This window comes from Corvus cornix, chromosome 5 (genome assembly GCF_000738735.6).
Source record: "Corvus cornix cornix isolate S_Up_H32 chromosome 5, ASM73873v5, whole genome shotgun sequence".
NCBI lineage: Eukaryota > Metazoa > Chordata > Aves > Passeriformes > Corvidae > Corvus > Corvus cornix.
In genome coordinates, this window is record NC_046335.1 from 31843297 (window position 1) to 31867429 (window position 24133).

General features: G+C 34.9%; 1 protein-coding gene across 13 annotated transcripts in view; it reads left to right on the top strand.

Moving 5' to 3' along the window:
- RYR3 (ryanodine receptor 3) overlaps positions 1 to 24133 on the top strand; it is a 202162-nt gene that overhangs the window by 94402 nt on the left and 83627 nt on the right. For 10 of the 13 annotated variants that reach the window (XM_019280191.3, XM_019280207.3, XM_019280202.3 and 7 more), the window contains exons 30-43: positions 1148 to 1332; positions 1990 to 2026; positions 2397 to 2557; positions 3113 to 3278; positions 6704 to 6790; positions 7178 to 7404; positions 8468 to 9269; positions 9771 to 9971; positions 10255 to 10357; positions 14085 to 14222; positions 17193 to 17466; positions 19201 to 19315; positions 21064 to 21196; positions 22177 to 22280. In XM_019280191.3, the coding sequence (XP_019135736.3) occupies positions 1148 to 1332; positions 1990 to 2026; positions 2397 to 2557; positions 3113 to 3278; positions 6704 to 6790; positions 7178 to 7404; positions 8468 to 9269; positions 9771 to 9971; positions 10255 to 10357; positions 14085 to 14222; positions 17193 to 17466; positions 19201 to 19315; positions 21064 to 21196; positions 22177 to 22280 (2733 nt within the window). The remainder of the gene's footprint in view (positions 1 to 1147; positions 1333 to 1989; positions 2027 to 2396; positions 2558 to 3112; positions 3279 to 6703; positions 6791 to 7177; positions 7405 to 8467; positions 9270 to 9770; positions 9972 to 10254; positions 10358 to 14084; positions 14223 to 17192; positions 17467 to 19200; positions 19316 to 21063; positions 21197 to 22176; positions 22281 to 24133) is intronic. The other 3 variants (XM_019280198.3, XM_039551883.1, XM_039551884.1) reach the window with 1 other exon arrangement.

The following is a 24133-nucleotide window of genomic DNA, read 5'->3' on the forward strand; positions in this document are numbered from 1 at the left end:
GGGAGACACCTGCTCAATGACTGTTTGTTTAGCAAGCTGAGACATTAAACCCTTACTAATACTTACTGTCATCAGATAGTTTGTCATATAACTCTATTAAGTCACTCTTAGATAATTCCAGATGATCTTGTCTATCTTCAGTTTCATTTACGGCAGTATGGATTCCTATGGATATACCTATCTAGTTTATTATATGGCTTACTAATTTATGTTGTGGTCAGCTACTGGAAACATGTTAGTTATGTTGGGTTTTTTTTTATTGTATCTTGCATGTACTTTCACTTTTTAAACCTTCTCTACTATACATTTTTCTGTATTGTTCAGCTGAAGCCTGAGGATATCTAAGAGTACCTGTGGTGTCGCAGATTGTTCCTTTCATTATGACGCACCAGTGATAGGAATTCAAAAACTCCCTAACTTATGTATCCTAGAGCAGAATAATACAGCCTTTTTTAAATATAAAATGTTCCATATTCATATATTCCAAAATGATATGTTTGAATTCCTGAGATTTTTTACTATAATCTCTCTAGGCCATTTACTTTAATTTAGGTGTAGTCAATTATTCTCTAGTACTTGTCTCTGAATATTTCCTTCTTAAGCAAAATAAATTTCACTGAATTCCAGCTAAATGATCTCAGCATTTTTTCCATTTTATCAGAATTTTTTCATCACTATTCCTGTCTTTTTGAAGTTTTTGAAATGTTCCTATCTCTGACTTTGAAAGCTTACTCACTTTTTCAGCACAAGGGAAAGTAATATCAGACTCAGAGTGCATAATGATCATATGAACAAACTGAATTGATATTTCTTATCAGTGGTAGAAAACTACTGATTCTTGTGACGCAGTTTTTCAGTGACTTGTGTAATCAAAGTGAATTAGTTTAATAAAATATAAACTTTTATTTTTCACTCCTGTATGGAACATCTTGAAAATACTTACTGTGATCAGGATATATTGAATCTGTTGCTTCCCTTGCTCTTCAGGTTAAATTCAATGTCAGAGAACAAAGTGCATAGTTTTGAAGATAATTAATCATGAAAAATTTAAGTTGGCTCTTTCAATCTTCTCATCCTCTAGTCGCTTAATGGAAATTTTTAGCATTTTTTGGATAGTATTATTTTAAAATATTTCTGTTATTTCTAGATATGGAGAATTGATGGAACCATTGAGAGTCCACCTCGGTTAAAAGTTACTCACAAAACATTTGGCACACAGAACAGCAATTCAGACATGATATATTGTCGTTTGAGTATGCCCGTTGAGTTCCACTCATCATTCAACTTCGGCATGGGTGTGGAAAATGCCTCATCTGATGTTTTCCAAAAACGGTTGGACTTGGGTTTAGTTATCCTATTTCATAATTTCAGTGTAAATGTATTATGTTCCATTACTCTTTATTATAGTACACTAAAATTTTCATACTTTTTCTTGGTCTAAGCACAGATTACCATAAAAGGCATGTTACTGTGATTTTTTTTTTATTCTTGATGGTTTTAGAGTCTTTTCTAAAGACGTGCATCAGGATTTATGGATCTTCATTGCTAAGCAGCTCCGTTCTTTCTGAATTGTTGGGCTTTGCAAAAGCTAGGCTAGAAAACCAGCTCAGAGTCTTTTGCCCACTGGGCTATTGCTCATCAACATTATTGTTCCAATAGTTCATTGTTGGAAAAGTCCCTAATTCATTAAAAGAAAAAAGATTGTGGGACAGGTTTTTAAAGACACCAGGTATTACTGAGTCTAGCACCTTTCAGAGTTATCGCCATCTTTATTTGACAGCTGTAAATCTGCCTCTTCTCCCACTCTACCTTAACTGCAATCAACTATTTTACTTGTATATTTGTATCCTGTACAGTCTTTGCTAATGCATACTCAGTACCAAGCAAACATTATTTAGCTTGTATGTATATTTAGCCTAATAATGACTAAATTTTTTACTACTCTTTTTTTTTTTTTTAACTTATTTACTGATTTTCCTTTATCTCTAGAAAGCATAGCCAAGAAGTTGCTCCTCTTTCTACTACGGTAAGTAAATATGTTGAGATGCTTAGTTCTTTGACCGCTATGAAGTAGATTTAGTTGTGGCAGCATGTTCATTAGAAATTGATCCGTTGAAAGAAACCTTTTAAATAACTTTCTATGATATAACATTGTTTATAAATAATGATGTCCAGAGTTGCATGACTTGCAACTTGTGTAAACACAAACCTCACCATCTTAAAACACTAGTCTGTTTTTTCAATTTTAGAGTGTTTTAAATGACCTATTAAAAGAATATGAACTACTATTATTAAAGTTTGACATATAGGAGAGGGTTTTTTCAATCACTATTTGAGTATTCCTTGATAAAATACTTTAGAATTTTATTACTAATATGCTCTTTTCCTCCTTTCAGTATTTTTACTCACTACGGATATTTGCTGGCCAAGACCCATCCTGTGTTTGGGTTGGCTGGGTAACACCCGACTATCATTTTTACAGTGAGAATTTTGACCTAAATAAAAATTGTACAGTGACAGTTACTCTAGGTGATGAGAGAGGCAGAGTTCATGAAAGGTATGGAATTATTTATCGCTTATTAAAGTTTTTATTTTAATACTGTTTTTTAAAAGTCAGATATTTGCAAGCTTGATGATATTTTAAATATTAATTTAAACTAATAAGAAAATTGATTATGGAGTATGAGTTTTCTGTGCACATTTTTATATGAAAGTGTTTTACGTAGACACGTTAAAGTGAATTTATCATTAATGTTCTGTTGGAAAGAATGTTTATTTTGGAAAGAATTTTAAGTGAAAGAAGCTTCTTTCATTTATAATCTATATTTACTCCTGGTTGACGAACTTGTTTGTTTTACTGTAACTTTTAAGTGCACACAGAAACCTGTGAAATTCTTTAGTAACTATAAAAAAGGAAAAAAAAAAAGTCTGATTTAGTCTGATCCCTTACCCGAGATGATAATGAAAGATTACAAAAAAAAAGGTTTGTTAATGAGCAAACAAACTAATAGCATAACAAGTACCTTTGAGGATCTCTAAGTATTCTTCCATTGAAAAGTGTATCTCTACCAAGTTCAATGTGACCTGTACTTTGCTCTTGCTGTCCTTTCAGTGTGAAGCGCAGCAACTGCTACATGGTTTGGGGAGGAGACATAATTGCTAATTCCCAGAGATCAGGTCGCAGTAATGTTGATATAGAAATTGGATGCTTTGTTGACCTGGCTACTGGAATGGTGTCATTCACAGCCAATGGAAGAGAGCTTGGCACTTGTTATCAGGTATTATCAGATTTTCAGGAAGCTGTCTAGTAAGCTGCTTGTTTTGATGTTATTTCTCTTTTTCAGAAATCTAACCGAACGCCATTTGGGGGATGATAACATGCTTTCCTATATCATTCTGGTTTATCCCTCTTTTTCTCACGCTTTTGTAAGGGTGTGTTTTTTGAGTTGTTTCAAATGTTTAGGAAGGACAACTGGCAGATATGTTTAGATAAATATTTTTTTACATCTCCGTTTGTGTGGTTAGGAATCTTGATTTATGATGTTAATGCTTTAATTTTTTTTCAACTGAATCTGTTATGCAATAAAGGGGAAATAAATATTCAAACTAGCAGAAGGTCAAAAGTAGACTTTAGACATAGTAATTTTTGATACGAACTGAGAAGAAAAATTTAGTTCGTTATTATCAGGGTTTGTGTCTTCTGCAGATAGCTCTGATTTGGAGAACTTGTGATTTGATAAGTTTCAAAACCTAAAATTCAAATATGCATTAATACACAACGCCGAAGTAAGTAGGGTGGGCTCTAATCACTATTAATATCCTCAAAACATGGGGTTGTTATGCAAATGGATTGGTAGTTGACAGAAGTTTTCATCACCAGATTGTTGAGATTTCCTCTTAGTAAGATCAGTTGAGCATACTAAAGCACCCGCTGTGGAAGAGGCTGTCCAGCGTTAGCAACAATTCATTGCTTTCTTCTATGTCATACCTCCCACAATCTGTAGTACAGACAAAACTGAAATGTTATTTAACTGAATTTAATGGAACTTTTATACTGACTCCATTGAAAATGGATTTTGCAGGGTTGCACACAGCCTGTGAATGGGGGTGGTAGGTTATTTAGTAATTGCAAATTTGGAATATTTTGTAATAGTGGTTAATAACTTCAGTGCCATGCTGGGCCAATGCTGAATGTCAACACCCTGGGAAAAGAAAACAGGCGATTAAAGTGCTTAGGCCCTGCTTTGTTGTTTTCGTAACTAGATACAAATCGATATGAAAGCTCCTGAGCAAGCCCATGAAACTTTGGTGTGTTTCTTTGTGCTGGATTTTTGTGGTTTTTTTCATGGACAGCTATGGAAGGAGGGCTCTGGTGGGTCGGTGCCGCGTTTGTCCCCGCTGGGTCCCTCATGCACCGCTCAGGCAGCGCTCTGCCAGCGCCCACGCGTGCCCCGATCTCACCTTCGCAGTGGCTGCGAACAGCCGCTCACACCCATGGTCTGTGCATCAGCTGGAGACAGAGAGGCGAGAGGGGTTCTCTGCCTGCAGTTCCGAGATGCTTAATGGTAACACCCCAAAGGGAACAGAGGCAAGAAGAACCCAAAACTGAACGCCCACGCCGTTTTATCGAAAACTCCCAAAGGCGGGCAGAGCATCCAAAACCGATAGCCTGAGGGCTAGGGGGCAGAGGCAAGCTTGAATGACATAACAGGGGCCAATGGGAAAAGGGATGGGAGGGGGGAGAGGGCCAGTGACCAGCAGAATCTAGACAAAGGGAGAACTTTCTAGCGCAGTGTTGTAGGGAGAGACCACTTTTGGAGGCAACTTGGGGGGTGGAAAGTGGACTTAGCCACTGCAACAGACAGCCTTTAGCTGTTCTTATCTTGCAAGGAGATATATGAAAAGATAGATGTAAAAGATGGATGTTACTGAATTTGGTGTAAAAAACACTTTCAGGTTTTTCCTTTATGACTTGCAATTAATATAACCATTTTCCCGGTACTAAATTTAAAATTATCTCAGAATATACCATATTTTCTTCTCTCTTTCTTCTCTTTTTCATGGAAAAATACCTGAAGTTGTTTTAGGAAATACTTTTCCAATAAACCTGCTAGCACCTGCTCTGCTGAAAAATGGGAATACCCAGCACTATCTATAGATATAAAACAGTATATTCCAACAAGATTGTTATAATTAAGGGTGAAATATTTTTCGATTTTTGCTTATTTTGAGTAATTTAAATATTCTCTCCTTTTTTGACAGTAATGAAAATTGTATTATGTAGTTTTCATTTCCATGTCTTGAATATTTTTACAATAAAATAAGACCTTTAAAATATTATAATAAATCAAATCTTTCACTCAAATTGCCGCAAATGATTGATATTTTTCTTATCAAGGTAATTATTCTAGTCTTATGACAGTTTGCACGCACTTTTCAATTTACTTAACTGAAATAGAAGGACAATATTTGTATGCTGTTTTCATTTTAAAAGGCCTACAGTTCAATATATTTAAGAGAGGAAATGAATTTTTCTGTAGTTCTTGATCTAACTATTGAATGCCATGGTGATATTCAGAAGAAAACCTAATACATCAAGAGGAACAGAATGACTTTTTTTCTGGATTTGGGATTGTGGTTTTTTTACTTATCAAAAAGTTTGGAATGTACATACCCAGCCCTGTATTATTTTGTCTATGCCCATAGTCATAGTTCTGAGAAAACTGTCTTTGATAGATTGTTGTCCTCACAAAAAGTTTGGAATGTACATACCCAGCCCTATATTATTTTGTCTATGCCCATAGTCATAGTTCTGAGAAAACTGTTTTTGATAGATTGTTGTCCTCAAAATTAGGAGTTGTATTCCTTCACAGGACAAGCACTGTAGTTGTGCTTAGGTTGTACAATGTATGTACATGATACACAAAATGCACAATGGTGTGATTGATATATTTAACTGAACTTCTGAAACTTTGACTTAATTGACTTGATGTACTTTTTTTTCAGCCACCCTGGAGCAATGAATTTTTGAAACAGTTATACTATTCTATAATTATGTTTTTAATTCTTTATTTCATGGCAGTGGTGGTGGGTAATCTTGTAGAGTATTATTCAGAATAAACTGTCTTCTTACACTGACATGCACTTTGAGTCCTATATGGGTATTGAGCTATAATGGGTAAAAAAGATAACGTAGCTGTCATAAAAATCCCAAACACAACCAGAAACTTTAAAACTGCAGCACTGTGATTCACTATGATTTTATAAGACTGAAGACAAATGGTAAGCCTGAAAATAAAGAGTTCTTTAAAAAAATTATATTATTCTACTTTTAGAGTATGGGTTAGAAAATCACTGATCTTAACAGGAAATAGGATTTGCACTATTCTTGTCACATATTGTGTTCTCACCCTCTAGAACAAGTTGTTGAATTTAGATGTTTTTGAGAAGACACTATTCTGTGTTACCAAAGTTCTTGCTATAGGTGTTGAGAGCACATGGGACTACAGACACACCTGTCTGAAAACCTATAATATAATAATATTATAGGTAGACACTATTCAACACTTTATTTAGTAAAGTATCTAAAGTTATTTGATAATGAATTGTAAGGTATACAGTGTTTATTTTACATCATATTTAGGTAGGAGATTATTTTTCCATTTTTAATTTTTTAAAAATTTTAATCTCATTTCACTACTAGGTTGAACCAAACACGAAGCTTTTCCCAGCAACTTTTTTACAGCCCACGAGCACTAACTTGATTCAGTTTGAACTTGGTAAATTAAAGGTAGGAAGTATTTCTATATTTTATAGAAAGAAAATCTTTATGTAAATGTGCTCTTTTAAATCTGTTTATTTCCATGCAAATTCCTGAACAGTTAAATTTGTTTAGGAAGGTTGAATCAATGGTATGACTTGTAATTTGACTTCTATGTTTACTTCTGTAAATATTGTTATTATATGCAGTTAATTGATTATCTGCATTTGTCAAAATAAACAAATATTATTTGAGGATAACACCATGAATGTTGGGGGGTTTTAATGGAATTTTTTGTTGCAATAACTTCTACCTTTCCATGGTTTCCACTACTTACAAATTATGCTTCCTTCTGGTTTTATGGGTTTATTCATAATTACATGTTACAAAAATAATTAATACACTTATTTGTTTCAGAATACCATGCCTTTATCAGCAGCAATTTTTAAAAGTGAAGAAAGAAATCCTGTTCCTCAATGTCCCCCTCGCCTTGATGTGCAAACAATTACACCTGTTTTATGGAGCCGGATGCCAAACAGCTTTCTAAGAGTAGAAACTGAGCGTGTCAGTGAACGTCATGGCTGGGTTGTGCAGTGTTTGGAACCTCTGCAGATGATGGCACTTCATATCCCAGAAGAAAACAGGTACATTTATAATGAAATGACTTCATGTGGACAAAATATACTGACAACAGATGTCTGAGTATGGATCGAACCTGCCTTATTGAATATTTAACCTATAGTTGTTGAGAATTTCTGATCTTATCTGGTATCATATCAGATATTATCCTATTTGTGAAATTTAAGTAAATACAAGAGACTGAACTTTAATGCCGTGTACCAACTTTTGCATACATAAAAGAAAGCATGACTATTTGATTTTATTTAAATTTAAATTATGAAATAGCATCTCTTAAATCTGTAGGTCTTTAAACACAGAGGTTTTTCTCAGCTTGAGGTAAACAAGTACAAAGAACATGCAAGTACTATTTTGCTAATTGTTTTTCTATAATAAAAACCTGTAATCTCTTCCTGCTTCATATGGACTGAATTTACACGAATTAAGTTCTTATGTTCTTATTGACAAGATCGTGCCTTTCTTTGATTTTCATTATGTTTTATCTTCAGAGTGAGGATAATAAAGATATATCCAAATATCAGATGTCATAACTAGCGAAAAACCAAACTATCAGCAAAAGTATAGAAGAAAGATCATTTAACAGTTGTACTTTTAATAGAAATTTTAAAATTTCTTTTAATGATTCAAAACTTAATTGTATTTATTGTTAATAAAACTGAATTCAAGAAAAGAGTGAAAAACACAGGGTCTTGTGGAAAAAATGAAACAGTGATCCTGAGTAAACCAGGCACTATTGAGTGACCGTAGTAATGCAAACTTTCAGCGTGCTCAATATACCTATTTTAAAAACAAGTTCCAATTTATGATAGATTCCAAAGAAGCATCTCCATCTCACATTTTGGCTTTTTTTTTTCCTATGGAGTACTAATTTTAAACAGTCTCAACAAATTATTTCCGCCATTTACTGTGTTTTAATGATGCAGATACTAAGATCAGTTAGTATCAACTTTTATATTTTATATGGTTTAAAGAGGAACTGACTGAAACGTTCAGAGATTACAAAACTTTCCTTTTCAAAGTCTTTTTTCATGGAATTGACTGGTGTTCTCTTTCTTTATTTCATAACAGATGTGTTGATATCTTGGAACTATGTGAGCAAGAAGATTTGATGATGTTTCACTACCACACTTTAAAACTCTATAGCTCAGTTAGTGCTCTAGGTAACACTAGAGTTGCTTATGCACTTTGTAGCCACGTGGATGTATCTCAGCTATTTTATACAATAGATAATCAATACTTACCTGGGCTTCTACGTTCTGGATTCTACGACTTGCTCATTAGTATTCACTTGGAGCACGCCAAGCAAGCCAAGCTCATGATGAGCAATGAATTTATCATTCCAGTTACAGATGAAACTCGAAATATTAAATTATACCCCAATGAAACAAAGAAGCATGGTTTACCTGGAGTAGGGCTTAGCACTTGTCTTAAGCCAGCCTTTAATTTTTCTACTCCATGCTTTATTGCAACCAGTGAAGATCATCAGACATCCACCCCAGAGATACCCCTGGAGATACTTAAATCCAAGGCCATAAGTATGTTAACGGAGGCAGTACAGTGTAGTGGTAGTCATATACGAGACCCTGTTGGAGGACAGGTTGCATTCCAGTTTGTTCCTGTTCTTAAACTGATAGCAACATTGCTCATAATGGGTGTTTTTGATGATGACGATGTGAAGCAGGTGTTACTCCTCATCGATCCCACTGTGTTTGGAGATCACAAGGAAGAAACAGAAGAGAGGACAGAGAAGGAAGAAGTGACACAAGTTGAAGAAAAAGCTGTAGAAGCTGGGGAGAAAGCAATCAAACAAGCAAAAGTTCCTGCAAAGGGCTTGTTGCAGACAAGATTACCAGAATCTGTTAAGCTTCAGGTGAACATTTATTATAAGTGTGTTATTTACATTCTACTCTTGATTAAAAAAAAAAAAAGTGTTTTTTGTCTATTCTCTACTAAAAAAGATTTGAAATTCTGAAGGTCTTTAATTCCACTTTGCCTTAAAACCTCAAAATTCATTAAAAAAATTGATGATGATGCCATTCTTTCTACATGTATCTACACTCAAAATAGATATGTGAATACATACTTATTTCATAAAAACTGAAGGGTTAGACCATGTGATCTTTAAAGGACCCTTCCAGCCAAACTAATGTCATTTCTAGATATTTTGAGTGCATGGAGTAAAAGATTGTGAGTGCAATATAGTATTATCAATCCGATAATGAAACTGTACAATTTTGTCACCTTTACAGTGTTAAAAATATGGGACAAATGTCTCTCATTTTTACAGTCTGATGCAGTGTATATTATGTACTCAAGTTCTTCCCCAAAATTTCTAAAACTGTTGAGATTAAGTCTATTTTCTCTATCCTAGATGTGTCATTTACTCAATTATTTTTGTGACTGTGAGCTACAACATAGAGTGGAAGCAATTGTATCATTTGCAGACCGTTACGTATCAAAATTGCAGTATAACCAGAAATACAGGTACAATGAACTCATGCAAGCCTTAAACATGTCTGCTGCATTGACTGCCAAGAAGACTAAAGAATTTCGGTCTCCTCCACAAGAACAGGTAATATTAAAAAAAAAGAGATTGAATTAAACGTTAAAAAACTCTTTATGATGACAAAATAAAGTCCTGACTTCTAAACTACCATTGGCATTGCTGGAGAACCAAAATGAATTTGAAATTAAATTTATTCCATACCGCAAAATACTGAATGTCAGAATGACTGAAACTTATGTTCTAGAACTTAACCTGTGAACCAAAGTTATAAACAGGTAAAGTATGGCTATATACTAGAATATGTCTTAGGCTATTTCAGTGTTTTAACTATATTTTAAATCCCCTAAAGATTAATATGTTGCTGAATTTTCAACTGGGAGAGGATTGTCCCTGTCCAGAGGAGATTCGGGAGGAATTATATGAATTTCATGATGATCTTCTAATTCACTGTGGTGAGTGGGAAGGTTGTGATACGAGTTTTGTTTGTCTTTTTTTGGCACTTGACAGATCAGTTGAAAAATATACTAGCATGAGGGGGTTTTTTTGTTAGATGTATTACTGCCTACAAGGTGACATTACTGACAGACTTTGGTATATATTACAAAAATATGGGAAACCTGTGAGTGGAGTGGTTTTAAGTTTCACTGTTAAATCTCTATTAAATATTATCCAATAGTATTCTGTTTATATACCAGTTTTATAATTATTGGGGGGGAAAAAAATCCAAAGAAGGTTGGCTTACCTTAAAAGATTTATATAAGCACATGTATGAGTACAAGCAGATAAAATGTATTGAGGGAACACTGTTGCTGTGAAGCTGAGCCGCAGAAATTTAATAAAAACTACCAGATGTGGGGTTCTCTGCCTGCTTTAGCTTAGTTTCCTGGTGTACTGTGAGATTCAGTCATTACAAAACTGTTGTACTGCAAATTACAGCTTGAATTGCCCCCACTCATTGAATTTAGATTTCCTGTGCAATTTTATGTGGGTTTTTTGATGTCTATTTTTCATTAGTTTATTGACTTTATTGAGATCTTAGTCTAATTCAGACAAACATGGAATTATTAACATTAATAATCTGAGTCATCTAATTATTACCGTTCATTCCCACTAATTATGCAGTTTAAAACAGAAATAAAAAAACTTTTCCCATCTACCTACTTGGTAGCTATATTCATAGTTACTCTTCCAGGATATTGCTTAGTCCTATGGTTGTTGACATCCATCTTATCCAAGAAGATCTCCAACATCATTACAGTGAGTTGACAACATCTCAGTCTCTTCCCCAGGAAGAGCAAAATATTCCTAATGGTTAGTTCTTTCTTGTCCACCTTTTTGCTTGAGGTCATTATCAAATGTTTACCAATACAGTCTGATAAATCTTTTTTTGCTGGTAATCCGTAAACCCAGTGTTACCTGGTTCATGGAATTGTACTGTTTTAATGACCTGTAATTAAGTTACTGTTTTGTGTTTGTAGGCATGGTGCCTCATAAACCATTCTGTGCTTGTATTGTTAAGGCTTCTGCTGTTGTTTTGCACTGCTATATCTGAGTACCCTCTTAGAATCTCCAGCAAGCTGTGATTTCATGATAAGCCAGTTATAATTTTTCAACTACCTTGGTCTTAGCTTCAGCTAAAGATGAGTAGGTATGCAGGTATCTAAGTTGGGCTCCATCAATTTACTTCTGAGGTTGTTGTATAAGACAGTATTAGAAGTTCTTAAAATCAAAACTTGTATCTGTAAGGCAGAAATTTAGTTGGTTTAACATTATTTAGTTTTCACAATCCTCTGTTAATTGTTATCATCCTTGCTTTTAAGTGCTTACCAAAAACTCTTTCTTTCATTCCATCAATTTTCTTCCAAGTGTTTAAGTGAATGGTTAGTATCCTCCTATTTACTCCTCTTTATTACATCTATTATAATAAGTGATTGCAGCCATCTTGATTGTTCAGTCACTTAGCCCTTGATCTGACCTCTGGTTTTCAAAGATAATGCCCATTTGTCAGCACAGAGTACTCTGAGACTCCAGAATAGAGATTATGAAAGACCTAAAACTTACTTGGAAATGTCTTAACTCCACAATCAATTAAGTTTAGCTTGAAATCTTGTGGCTGGCATGATCATTGAGTTAGTTTAGCTCCTGATCACTCTTCATATTTCATGAGGTGAAACACTAGTTATTGTATGCGTTGAGATTTTTCTTTTTAGGGATGTACTTTTATTATTTGTTTACTACATTACAAATGTGTATTTTGAATGAGAGTTCAAGATAGAGAAAGTGCTGTCTCATGATTAAAATAGTTGAAAGATCCTCTGGATTCTAAGCAAAACCATGTTCATTACTTTGTACAGATTTATCAGAGGTGGTCGCTGTGGATAAATGCTCCTCATTATGTGTGTCCTGACTTGGTCCTGAAAATCAGTACTAAGCAATCACAGCTGCAGATTAAATGAATAGGAGTTCTCCTTGGAATGTTTAATCAGCTTTTTAGTACTAAGTATACTTTGCCTTCTAAGTGGAAAACTATGTATGCAATCAAGTAATTAAAGGCTTCTTCATATGAATATAAGCAAATAGTTACTCAGGCAGTCTTAATCCTAGCACATCCTAACTGTGAGCAGTTAATTTTGCTGGCATAATAATGGTCCTCTATCATATTTTTTTATGTGCATTTTATTAGTTATAAAAAAACCAAACAAACTTACAACACATTTTGTAGTGTATTATCAAATTGACACTTATCTGGGTTGAAACCATCTGTACCTGTGCACAGACCTCTGCCACTTGAAGGAAGCAATTAGCCAGTAGCAACATGAGGTGGTCAGCTTCTAGATGGATTGCAACTGTAAGAGGATGCAGAATGAACAATTAATGATATGGAGCAGTGAATGAGACCCCATCTTCAGGAGTCACAGACCTCATGTACGCCAGTCCAACACTGTCTTAACTCATCATTCCAGGGCATTTCTTCTTGTCTGTCCATTTCAGCTTCTCAAGAGTTCTCCTCCTAGTCTGTCTCCCATGTGTCCAGGGCCTAGCTTTTATTTCTGTGCCAGATAGTTTCTTCCTTTAATCTCCTTGTCTGCTTTCTCTTTCATTACTAGTGATATGTTCTTACTTTTTTTCCTTTCTTATTTCTTAGCTTTACATTTTGCCAAGCCAGTCTCACTTACCCAATTTCTTAAATTCCATATTTACTCTCCAATTTCAATTTTTACTTCGTTCATTCCCTCCCACTGCCTTTGAATTTTATCCCTTAGTCACTCCTAGTCATAATTTCCACTCACCCTTTGTAGCTGCCAGCAGCAAAGTTTCTCCAACTTGATACCACGACTGTTCTATTTTCTTTCTTAGTTAATTTTTTAATACCAGTTTTAGCCACCGCAGTTTATTCTTTTCCCCTCTGCTTCAGGTTGTGGCTCTAGTATCCTGTCTGAAAAACTTTTCCTTTTCTCAATTTCTCTTTGACAAGCAAAGTGCAAAAGCTTGCATTTCAGCTTGGCACAATTAGCTCTGATCTGAAGGAAGCCTGCTTAGCTGTTCTTTGCTTCTGCACGTAACACGTGTTGTCTGATGATCACTAAGAGGTGGGAGAGACTTTGAATGGTTGTGAAGCAGCGTAGTGAACTGAACTATATTAAACTACCTGGTAAAACAACACCCCATCTTATTGTATACATTTTCATGAAAAGCATGTATTATCCACATAATCTCTGAACGAGATCTCTCACAGCTTTAAATTCAGTTAATATATTTGTTTAGGGTGGCTAAATATCTCAACTGAAAAATTGTACTGTATTGTAAGATACAACCATACACTTCTTTCTTTAGCTTATATTCTGCAATATGAAACAAAGGATCACATATTTAATCAAATATGACTGTGAGTCATATTTAATTGCCATAGTAGACTCTTAGAAAAGTACCACCTCTTTGGTCGTAATAGTGAAAAATGAATACTACAAATCTGGATATAAGAAGTATGTGTACTGAAATGAACATCATTTGAGGGGTGCTACTGGTTCTACATGTTAAAGCTGCTGGCCTTACTACTTCTTTTTTCCTATATGAAATTTGCTGGTTAAAAAAAATATTTCTACAGATATTTTAATATTTAAATATTTAGGGACTTCACAGATAGAGTTTTGTTTATAATCAGTTTTATTTTCCGCTAAGGTATTCCACTAGAAGAAGAGGAAGAGGAAGAGGAAGATTCCTCCTTGACTGGCAAACTCCGTTCATTAATGTACAAAATCAAAGGTCCACCAAAAGCAGAAAAATTGGAGCCTAAGGAAGAAGAAGAGAAAGCTCCTAGTAAGTTTTCTTTCCAGATAAATACTTTAATGATGCAAGCGTTAAAGTTTTACAGTCAACAGGAATGTATTTTCTCAAAAAATTTTATAAGGGACTAAAGAAGGAGACTACCAGTTTGATATTCTTCTGCCTCTTAGAACTATTATTCTGCATACTGAACACCTCAGATGCACTTTTAAACAAGAAGCTAAAATGAGTGGAAGATTTTGGATCCAAATCATTAACTCTGGGGCTGAAAATTTACATATTCTTTATAAAGAACTTTAAAAGGCTGATTATGGTACAATAACCTAGACTCAAGCATTCTAAACTTGGGAAGATTTCATTTTTGTGGTCTGTTTTTTTAATGTAAAATTATTCTTTAGAGCTTATGTCCACTTCCATCTATTAACTGTTCTTAGGCTACATATACACACAAATATAGACATGCACATAAACCCCCAAAACACTTGTAATCACAGACTTCTTATTCTGAGCGGTATTTCTGTACATATACCTTCCCATACTCTCTTCCATAGCACGCAAGGGGTGTTCATGGTCTATACAGGTGAGATTGGTTCTGCCCTTGCAATTCCTCAACCATCTGCATACGCTTTTTGTTGAGCTCCTTTGAACAACTCACCTGACTTTCACTGCTGCTGTGCTCACATGCCACGTGAGAACTCACCCCAGTGGGGCTGATATGGGGTATGAATCTCACAAACTTTGTCTTTGCTATTTTAGGGTTAACCCATGTTTATGGGTTTTCAAACCTTAGAAGTGACTAGGGATAAGGGTGAGGAATAAGCAAGGTGCAAAGCTGAATTCCTCCAGGTCTTCCTTTAGAATATGTTTTGTCTGAGGTTTCTTACCGCCTTACTGAAACAAGATTGGGATTATAGCTCTAAATTTCTGTGACACCATCCAGATATCATGTGCAGGATTCTCCAAGGGACTTGAGGTTGGTCTTCCAACCGATGATGGAGTCTCCTCTTTTTTTCCCTAGTTGCTCAGTTTGGCAATAGGCCCATGTACAGACGTGGAATGCTTAATTTATTTCAGGCTTAACAATTTCATCAGCAGTTGTGTTGAGATTAGACAGTGAAGTTATTTTATAACTCATGACACCTCTTACATGATCTGCTTGCTCTGGAAAGCACCTTAGAGTGCTTGTCCTGGTCTGAAAGCATCTTTCCGTCTGTTAAGCTCAGTACTGTGTTGTAAGTACATTAAATCTTACAACAATCTGATATGCTGCATGAAACAGGGCTTCATTCTTCAGTGACTCATCTGTTAGCATCTGCTCTCTCTTTAATGGTAGCAGGACCTACTCAGCATCTGGAAGTATCATTTCTTCTCCAGGTATCATGTGGATTCTATTGTCATGAATCAGGAAATATTCACTCCTAAAGCCTCAGGGCACATGGTGTTAGGTCCTTGGAAGAGAGCAGTTCATTTATTTCATGTACCAGAGCTTAGAGTCATGAGAAATGTTGATTGGACAAACAATCCTTCAGTGTCTATTTTTCTAGAAATTTCAGATAACTTCTCCTTGGAGTGATGCATATTACAAATATGCACATGGATTAAGTCACTCAAAGCATGATGAAAAATTATACAAATATATACTTGACTGTAGCCAGAGACTGTGAGATTTTTAGTCAATATGTGCACTTCCCCTTTACACATCAAGAAATTTGGAATTTGGAGATTAAAGGAAATGAGTGTCTGAGGTACCCCCAATCCTCTTATGTCCATGAAGAGGTGTGGTGGTGGGCATGATGTGTACCTCCTTCCAAGGTTAAAATCTCTGGCCTTGAGTGTCTTGGCCTTGGTCGTACATACTCAGAGTGTGAATATTCGTAAGAAGGAACTACTTACTACAGATAAATCTTCCTTTCCTCTAAGTATATGTTCATTTCTAATCACAAACAAACTTTTACCCAAGGGAGGAATGCCACCAATTTCAACATAGTATTAATGATTAATCAGTAAATTTTGAATTTAAAACCAAATTAAAACTCTGAAAATAAACACATAGAAGCAATGAATTATTGTTAATAATGATTATAGGACTTTTGTTACTATCAAGTCAAAATTGAAATGAGGCATGACATGCTACTAAGAGTAGGGCTATCTCTGTGACGTACAGAATTTGTTACCACAGATTGAAAGCCTAATTATTGAACAGAACCTCAGAATTAGTGATGGGTTTGCATAAATACAACATTAAGTAAACTAAGAAAGTGTTAGCAAGGGAAGGAATAGTGTAGACACAAATCCCAATGCATCTACATTTAGTGGATAAACACTTTAGTGATCAAAAGTCAGAGGGAGCTGGTTTTGCCATTGGAAGAACTTTGGGGAAGTCAGGGGGTATGTTTACTGGTAATAGAAGAAAGAAACTTGTCTAGTTTTAAGAGGGAAGATGATTTTTCCTGTTTTACCTGTTATCAAGCATGAACATTTGTTGGAACAAGGAGTGGAACATGTGTCTAGTTTTCAGGTAAATTTCCTAAACTTTGGGCTCAGCAAAATTGTTTTCAGCATCACTGAATGTGCAATGTCTACAATTGAAGTGCTTCAATCAATATTTATTGTGTAGTTCCAAACAATACAATGTTTTTAGAAAGAGCATTCCCAAGTGACAGTGACTTGATATAGAAACGGGGGATAAATTAAAAGTCTAATGCAAGATTTAATTTACAAGGGTGCTTCTCAGAGTCATGGTCAACTAAAAGATGTTCATTGTCAACAGTGCTGATATGGACTTGAACCCTAAGTAGATGTTTATTGTTTTCTATCTCTCAAGAACATTGCACTTATCTTGAAAGATCTGAAAGTTGCTTTTCCAATTTAAAAATCCTATTCAGTCTGCTTGTGGTTTTTTGCAACTGCCTTGTTGTCTACTCTTACGTATTTTATTATATTACATGTTTTTGACATTTTCTGTTGGAAGAGCTAGTAACATTTAATGTATTTTGTTTTTAGCTACACTGAAAGAGCTCATATCACAGACAATGGTGCGCTGGTCCCAGGAAGATCAGATCCAAGATCCTGAATTAGTTCGGATTATGTACAGCCTCCTTCGTAGGCAATATGACAGCATTGGTGAGCTACTGCAAGCCCTGAGGAAAGCATACACTATTAGTGCTACCTCTGTGAAGGATACCATTAATCTGCTTGCAGCACTGGGCCAGATTCGCTCACTTCTCAGTGTGAGGATGGGAAAAGAGGAGGAATTGCTAATGATTAATGGATTAGGGTATGGAATTAACAGAATTTTATTTTTAAGTGGGTGTGAAGCTTTTGGTTTATATTAGTAAATCCTATAATTTTTGATCCTAAATTAAAATTAATGCTGTACTGAAGTGTAAGTATGTACCAGAGATTTACACTTTCACATATATTTCCAAGGTGGCTCCAAATGACCTCTGTAACAGTATCAAAAGGGTCAAAGTTTCTGTGCGCTAAGGTATTATCTACAGAAAATAGACTTATTTTACTGCAGTTAAGCCTGATGCTTAAACCCTCATCAAAGTACATGTTTTAGCAGCTCTGGAGAAAAAGATCACTAAAATTTTTGCTGGTGTTTATCTATACTGCATTTTTCCCAAAATTAAAGCCCATCTTATATTTCACACATGAGTGAATAAACTTTCTGGTGTCTTTTCAATTGGGAATTCGGAAGAAATTTCCTTTATATAGCACATGATGATGTGAGAATATTTTCTGCATCTTTGCTATAAAATTACCTCTGTAAGCAGCAGTATTATGGTGCATGCCTGAATGTCTTTTACTCCTCTCATGTGACTAAATGCTGGTCAGACCATTTAATGTTAGAAGGAAAAAAAATGACAGAAAATTAATTACTTCAGTTAAAATGGTGCATTTAGAAAGAGAGAAAACTATAGTATTGTTACCTGAGAACTGTATTTATTTTTATTTCTTCAGTAATATTAAGCAATTTCTCTCCTTTTCAACAATTGTAAGAAAGTTCCATTATTCTTACTATTTCAATGTAAAAATTGTACTGCTTTTTGTAAAAATTGCGAAGACTAATCTGTTCATTTGAATTGATCAAGTCATAGCAATGACTCATTAGGCAGTGTGTGACAGTATTACCCAATTTGTCCCTGATGCTGAGTTTGTAAATTGGCTGAGAATTATATGAGGGATAAAGGATAAATTTTGCCTAAACATGGTATGTATATAAGCACCTTCCAAGAAGTGCTGTATTGAGAGTCATCCATTCTCCGTTTTCTGTGTTTCTTTAGAGCAGGCATGATGCCTGTTACTTGCCATGTTTTTTTAAACAGGTTGTCCTAAAATGTTAGAAATCCCTGGCTTCTACTGACATCTGATGCCTGGATTATTTTGAAACACACAAATTGTGTTCTGGATTATGAAACCAATACAGCAGATTCTAGAAAATGTTGAAAGAATGGTGGGGAGAATGAAAAAGTTAAAATAGTCCTTCATAATGGACCCATATGACACTTCTGACAGAATTTGGAGATATTGATGAAATGCATGTAACAGATAGCCTTAAATATTAAGTCTATTTATTGTCTTTACTTTGTGAACTGAGGAAATTAAGGGGTTACTGAAGAAATATAATTGATTATATATCAAGCAGATTCTTGATCCCTGTTCTCAATTTAAAAGCTAACAAAACATATTCTTTTCCACTTAGATCACCACAGAATAATTTTTTTTATTTAAACAGAACAGATGGTAGGAGCAATTTTGAGATGAAGAATTGCCATCTCTAAATAATTTGGAGGTTAATATTCTTATTATGAAGAATCAATTAGAGAATTGACAGCATATTGAAATGTGAAGCATATTGTTTTCAGGTGTTTTTGTATTATGCTGAATTCTAAGAATTTAAAATTATGTTAATACAATGAATGCATACTTCTGAAATCTCAGTGCATTGACTTAAGTGAATTTGAGGTTTCTTAAAAACAAATTGTTGTCTTTTCTTCCATTTTAGGGATATAATGAACAATAAGGTGTTTTATCAGCATCCTAACTTAATGAGAGTCTTAGGCATGCATGAGACTGTTATGGATGTGATGGTAAATGTGCTTGGAGGAGATCAATCTCAGGTAATTTCATCACAACTTGTTATATGTTTTGCATTTTGAACCTCTCCAAAAATATATTAGGATGTTTAAGAAGTGAACAAAAATATATTCCATGTAAGCTAGATTTTGCTCGTCCAAATTAAAATATTCATTAATGAAAAAAGTAGAATATTTTTTATAGTACTAGGGGGGAAAGCCCAGTAGTCTAGGACATGATTTTTAAAACTTGAGATGTTATAGGCGTTTTATTTCTCTTTTAATAGCATTGTAAAATGTTTTGTTCTTAAATTAAATACATCCTTTAACTGCCTTTATTGGAGGTGTAGCTCTGCTAGGAAAATTTACCTCTTCATTTTAGATGAAGTGTTACTACCAATAAATTATAACAAGAGACTAACAACAGTTTAAATTTTAATGCTCAAATTCATGTACTTGAATTGAGCAAAAAATTTTCTTGCAGTGTTGTGTTCTCCCTTTTCTTAGTGTTATGCTTGAATATATATGTGTTATTTTAAAGGCAGAGTGGTATAAATTTTGAGAAGCCTCACTGAAAATTTTCGCTCCTGAAGAAAGTGAGAAGTGAAGCGCACGTATTTTCTTTCTTCCCTTTGCTTGTGCCTGATATTTTTATCCTGTTGCCTCCATCCCAAAAAGAGGCATCTCTTCTGATCCCAGTAGTGCTTATCTAAATTCCTTTTGCCTGGCAACTCATTCTTCTTATGTATTTGGAACAATTTTTAGCCCAACATACTACCTTTTGCTTATATTTTCTCTGTCCTTCAATTTTTCATAACTTGATTGTCTTCTATGTGAAGCTGCACCACTCTTTCTTTGCCTCTATGGTCATTTAACTCATATAATTCTCTTAAATCCTTATACATTGAATCTGCCTATACCATTGCAGTTTTACCAAGTATTCACATACCAGTTTTAGTTTTTCTGTTGCATTTCAGGGCAAGTTACAATCAATTATAAAATGATTATTACTTTGATAATTTATAGGTGTTACAACACCCTGGTTTTGCTACAGCTTTTACATAGAGCCAAAAGTGATAGAAAACCCATGAAACCCAAAACCACAACAGCCCAGCAATGTCTTCTAATTCTATTAAAATTTTTTTCATATAAAATTTTAATAACACAGATCTACAAAATGCTTTACAGAAATTACCATTATATCCTTCAAAAGAAATGCAGACTTAGAAAACTGCTTAGTAACCTGGTGTTGTGCCATTAAATGTGTCTGGCCACCCAAAATAACCTATTTTACGTCTCTGTCTTTATGAATTTCATGTAGTCAGTAGGTACCTAGTGAACATTTCTTTCTGTTCAGTGTTTCAGCTTCAAGAGATAGGATGAGCAGTCATGAAGTGTAGTCTCTGGTTTAGGGATTGGGCATTTTTCTAGGTTGTGGCAGCAGATTGTTTAAGCTAGCTCTCCAGCTTCTTGGAATAAATGGTTTAATCATGAGGCTGTATTGAGGCATGTATTGTCTCTGAAGGAATGGTGGGAAGGTAAAAACTTGTCAGTTCAAACTGATATGTCTCCTATAGTCCTCTGCAAAATGATTTTTCAACACTTTAATGGCCTAATGAATGTGAAAGTTAAAAGGAAATGTGGGTCCTTTCTCAAGTTAGAACCAAAGCAACTGTCAGTTGCTTATCACCTTGGTAACTTCACTCTACTTTCCTTGTTAGGAGTGCAGGAAGAAGAACTGGAACAGATTGGTAATTAACATATTTCACTGCTTTGTCAACTTTTTTCTTCAGCAGATCGTTTTTCCTAAGATGGTGGCAAGCTGTTGTCGATTCCTGTGCTACTTCTGTCGCATTAGTCGTCAGAACCAAAAGGCCATGTTTGAGCATCTCAGCTACTTACTGGAAAACAGCAGTGTTGGACTGGGTATGCCACATAGATGCAACACCTAAAAGCAAGAGTAGGAGCAACTGTGATATCACAAGACTAGTGTCTAATTTGTATCGCAAGCTGAAACATGCTTAAACCACCTTGTGATTTCACCTTTAACTCTTTTTTTTTTCCACTTTTGTTTCATGCTTATGTGTCTATGAATTGTATTAGAAACAGAATAGTCTGAATCTGTGTTTTTAAACACCTTTAAAAAATTAATGTTCAACATACAGTTTGACATTTTTTCCATTCAAAATAGCTGTGGTTTGAAGTCTAAGATTAAATTGACCCTTTACGGTGCTTGCCTGTTTCATCTGGTTTAATTTTCCTTGCCTCTACAGTTTAGGCTACTGGAGTAAATTTCATATTTTTTTCTTTTGAACACTGAATGTATGTTTTTTAATGCATGTGCATTAGATTTTGTAACACAAGGGAAATTTGATTGGCTGATAGATGGCTATAATAATAAAATATGTCAAGGCGAGATAGCATGTGATTTCACAGTGATTTAGCTATTCATGCCTGCATTTGGCCATAAAAAACACAGAAAATTGGAAAATATTAAAGAAAGAAAACAGGTAACTGAAGCTTGAATGTCTCTTTTTGCTAAACATAGGCATATTTTAAAATAATGAATTGATAAGGCTGTGCAGAATTACATAGTTAACATGTTGCTCTCTTAAGGAAATAGTATTCCTCTGATTTGCTGTATTGTTAATACTGATTTTTTAAATTTGTATTTGAAACCACTGTGGTTGAGTTGAGTATGCTTACACATATGGATCTGAAGTCCGAAAAAATTTCAGCATTTTCACATAATTGAAAACAGTTGACCGTGTTCTTGAAAAAACTGCCCTAAAATGTACTATGAATATATTTGCGTTCTAGATTCCAGCGTGATTGCTGCCCTCTGCTGCACGAATGTGATTACTGCAAACTCCATTTAATTATTGTGTATTAACTTTCTTCTTCAGCGTTTCCTTCAATGAGAGGTTCGACACCACTCGATGTGGCCGCAGCCTCTGTAATGGACAACAATGAGCTTGCACTCGCATTGGAGGAGCCAGATCTTGATAAGGTAGGTGACCACTCTGACCTATTTCCCTATTTAATAAATTGTGTCCTTGTGCTAGAAGGGTTTAAAAGGGCAAGTTTGGTCATAGTAGTTTTTGGATATGATGTCCTCAGAAATAACCAATTTATGTATCTGTTTCAAGGTAAGGTTGACTAAGCAGTAGTCCTTGATTTTGCTTTATGCTTATTCAGAATCACGGCAAAAGAGATTTGTTTCTGTCTTTTGCATGCTTTCACTATTGTTATCAGGTAGAAAGGATGACAACAAGAAAGACATGCAGCAGGAATATCAAGAAGTGTTGTTTGGGGAGGAAAAAACTGAGAATTAAGAGGAGAATAGTAAAAAAGGACACAGGTCTTTTGGCTTAAATCATAGAGGTTTGTGGGGATGGAAGTTAGAGTTAAGAGAATGGAAAGGCAGGTTATTTGAAGATCAAAGATGGAACAGGATTTTAAGGGTAGTTGCAATGGAAAACTGAATCCAGAATTCAAGTCATTGGCAAAGGTTAGGAATAAAGGGGAATCTGAGGAGAGGCAGGATGAACTGGAAATGTGGTAAAATATTGTTAAAAATGGCATGAAAGTTATTTGTATATCACAGGAGGAAAGCAGATTAAGAGATGGAAGTGCATGGTCAGAAGAGGAGGAAAGCAGGGAAAGGAAGTCATATATGTTAGCAGAGCACTGGGGTACAGAAAACAGAAGGCAGGGTTTAATATAAATGGAGGGAAGAATTAAACACCTAAATGATAGCTTAGCACAAGGGAAAATCTCTGTGCAGAGAATCCTGGGATAACAGTGGAACTGGTTGTGGGACTGTTTGTGATCAGCATATGGTGTGGGAGAGGAAAAGCTATGAAATTGAAATAAATGGGCATATTACAGTGATAGCTTGGGGAAGACAGGAATATGAGCAGAAAGGGTGTGAGACAGCGCAGCAATATACTTACTAGGCAATATACTGTTGAGCAGAATTTGCAATTCTGTATCATCTGCAAAATTGCTGAGTGCACTCTGTCCTGTCATTAATAAAACATTGAGTGGTATTGGTATCAATCCTTGGGATACAACATTAGTGACTGGAACACTACCAGTGACTGTCTTGTATTTTCGTGGAAACTACTGTAGAGCAAGTCACTTAAACTAAATTTCACTGTTGACCATGTTTCTCATTTACTGATTGCTTACCTTGAAATACTTGGCACTTTGCTTACTGAAATACTTGGCACTGTACATGTGCTGAATGTTCAAACAGTAACAGATATCAGCTGTAACATAAGCACTTCATAAGCACTATTTTATGCTGAAAATATCAGGCTGTATGTGGCTCAGACTTGGGCTTCTCAAATTCATTAGTCATTTTAGCTGTAAGAATCATGCTGTATTGGCTTTGGTGAGTCAATAACTTTATCTAGTGCAGTATGTGGAGGTTATTCAGTAAATAAATCTATATACTAAATAACTAGAAAAAACTGATAATGTCTGGATATTAGTTGATGGATGTGACAGACACCACGTTCACAGAATGATACAGCATTTCTTTGTGACTAAAGTTTATACTGTAAAAACTGTGTGCAACATAAATAAATTACATGTAGACAACTTTTGAATTTTTGCCATTGCAAATTTAAACTCTTTATTCTGTATGTTTTTGAAATTCAGTTTACTATAATTAAAGAAATTTGTTGTAATTTCTCAAAGATTTCCCTTAGTTAAAGGTACTCCTCTTGATAAGAAACGTTATGTTAGGAATTCTTGTATTACCAAAATTTTTAATCTTTCTGGGTTCATACTTAAAACTGCTCATTGATATATATCAGTCTTCTGAAAAATGTAATGGTTTTCATATCCATTAAA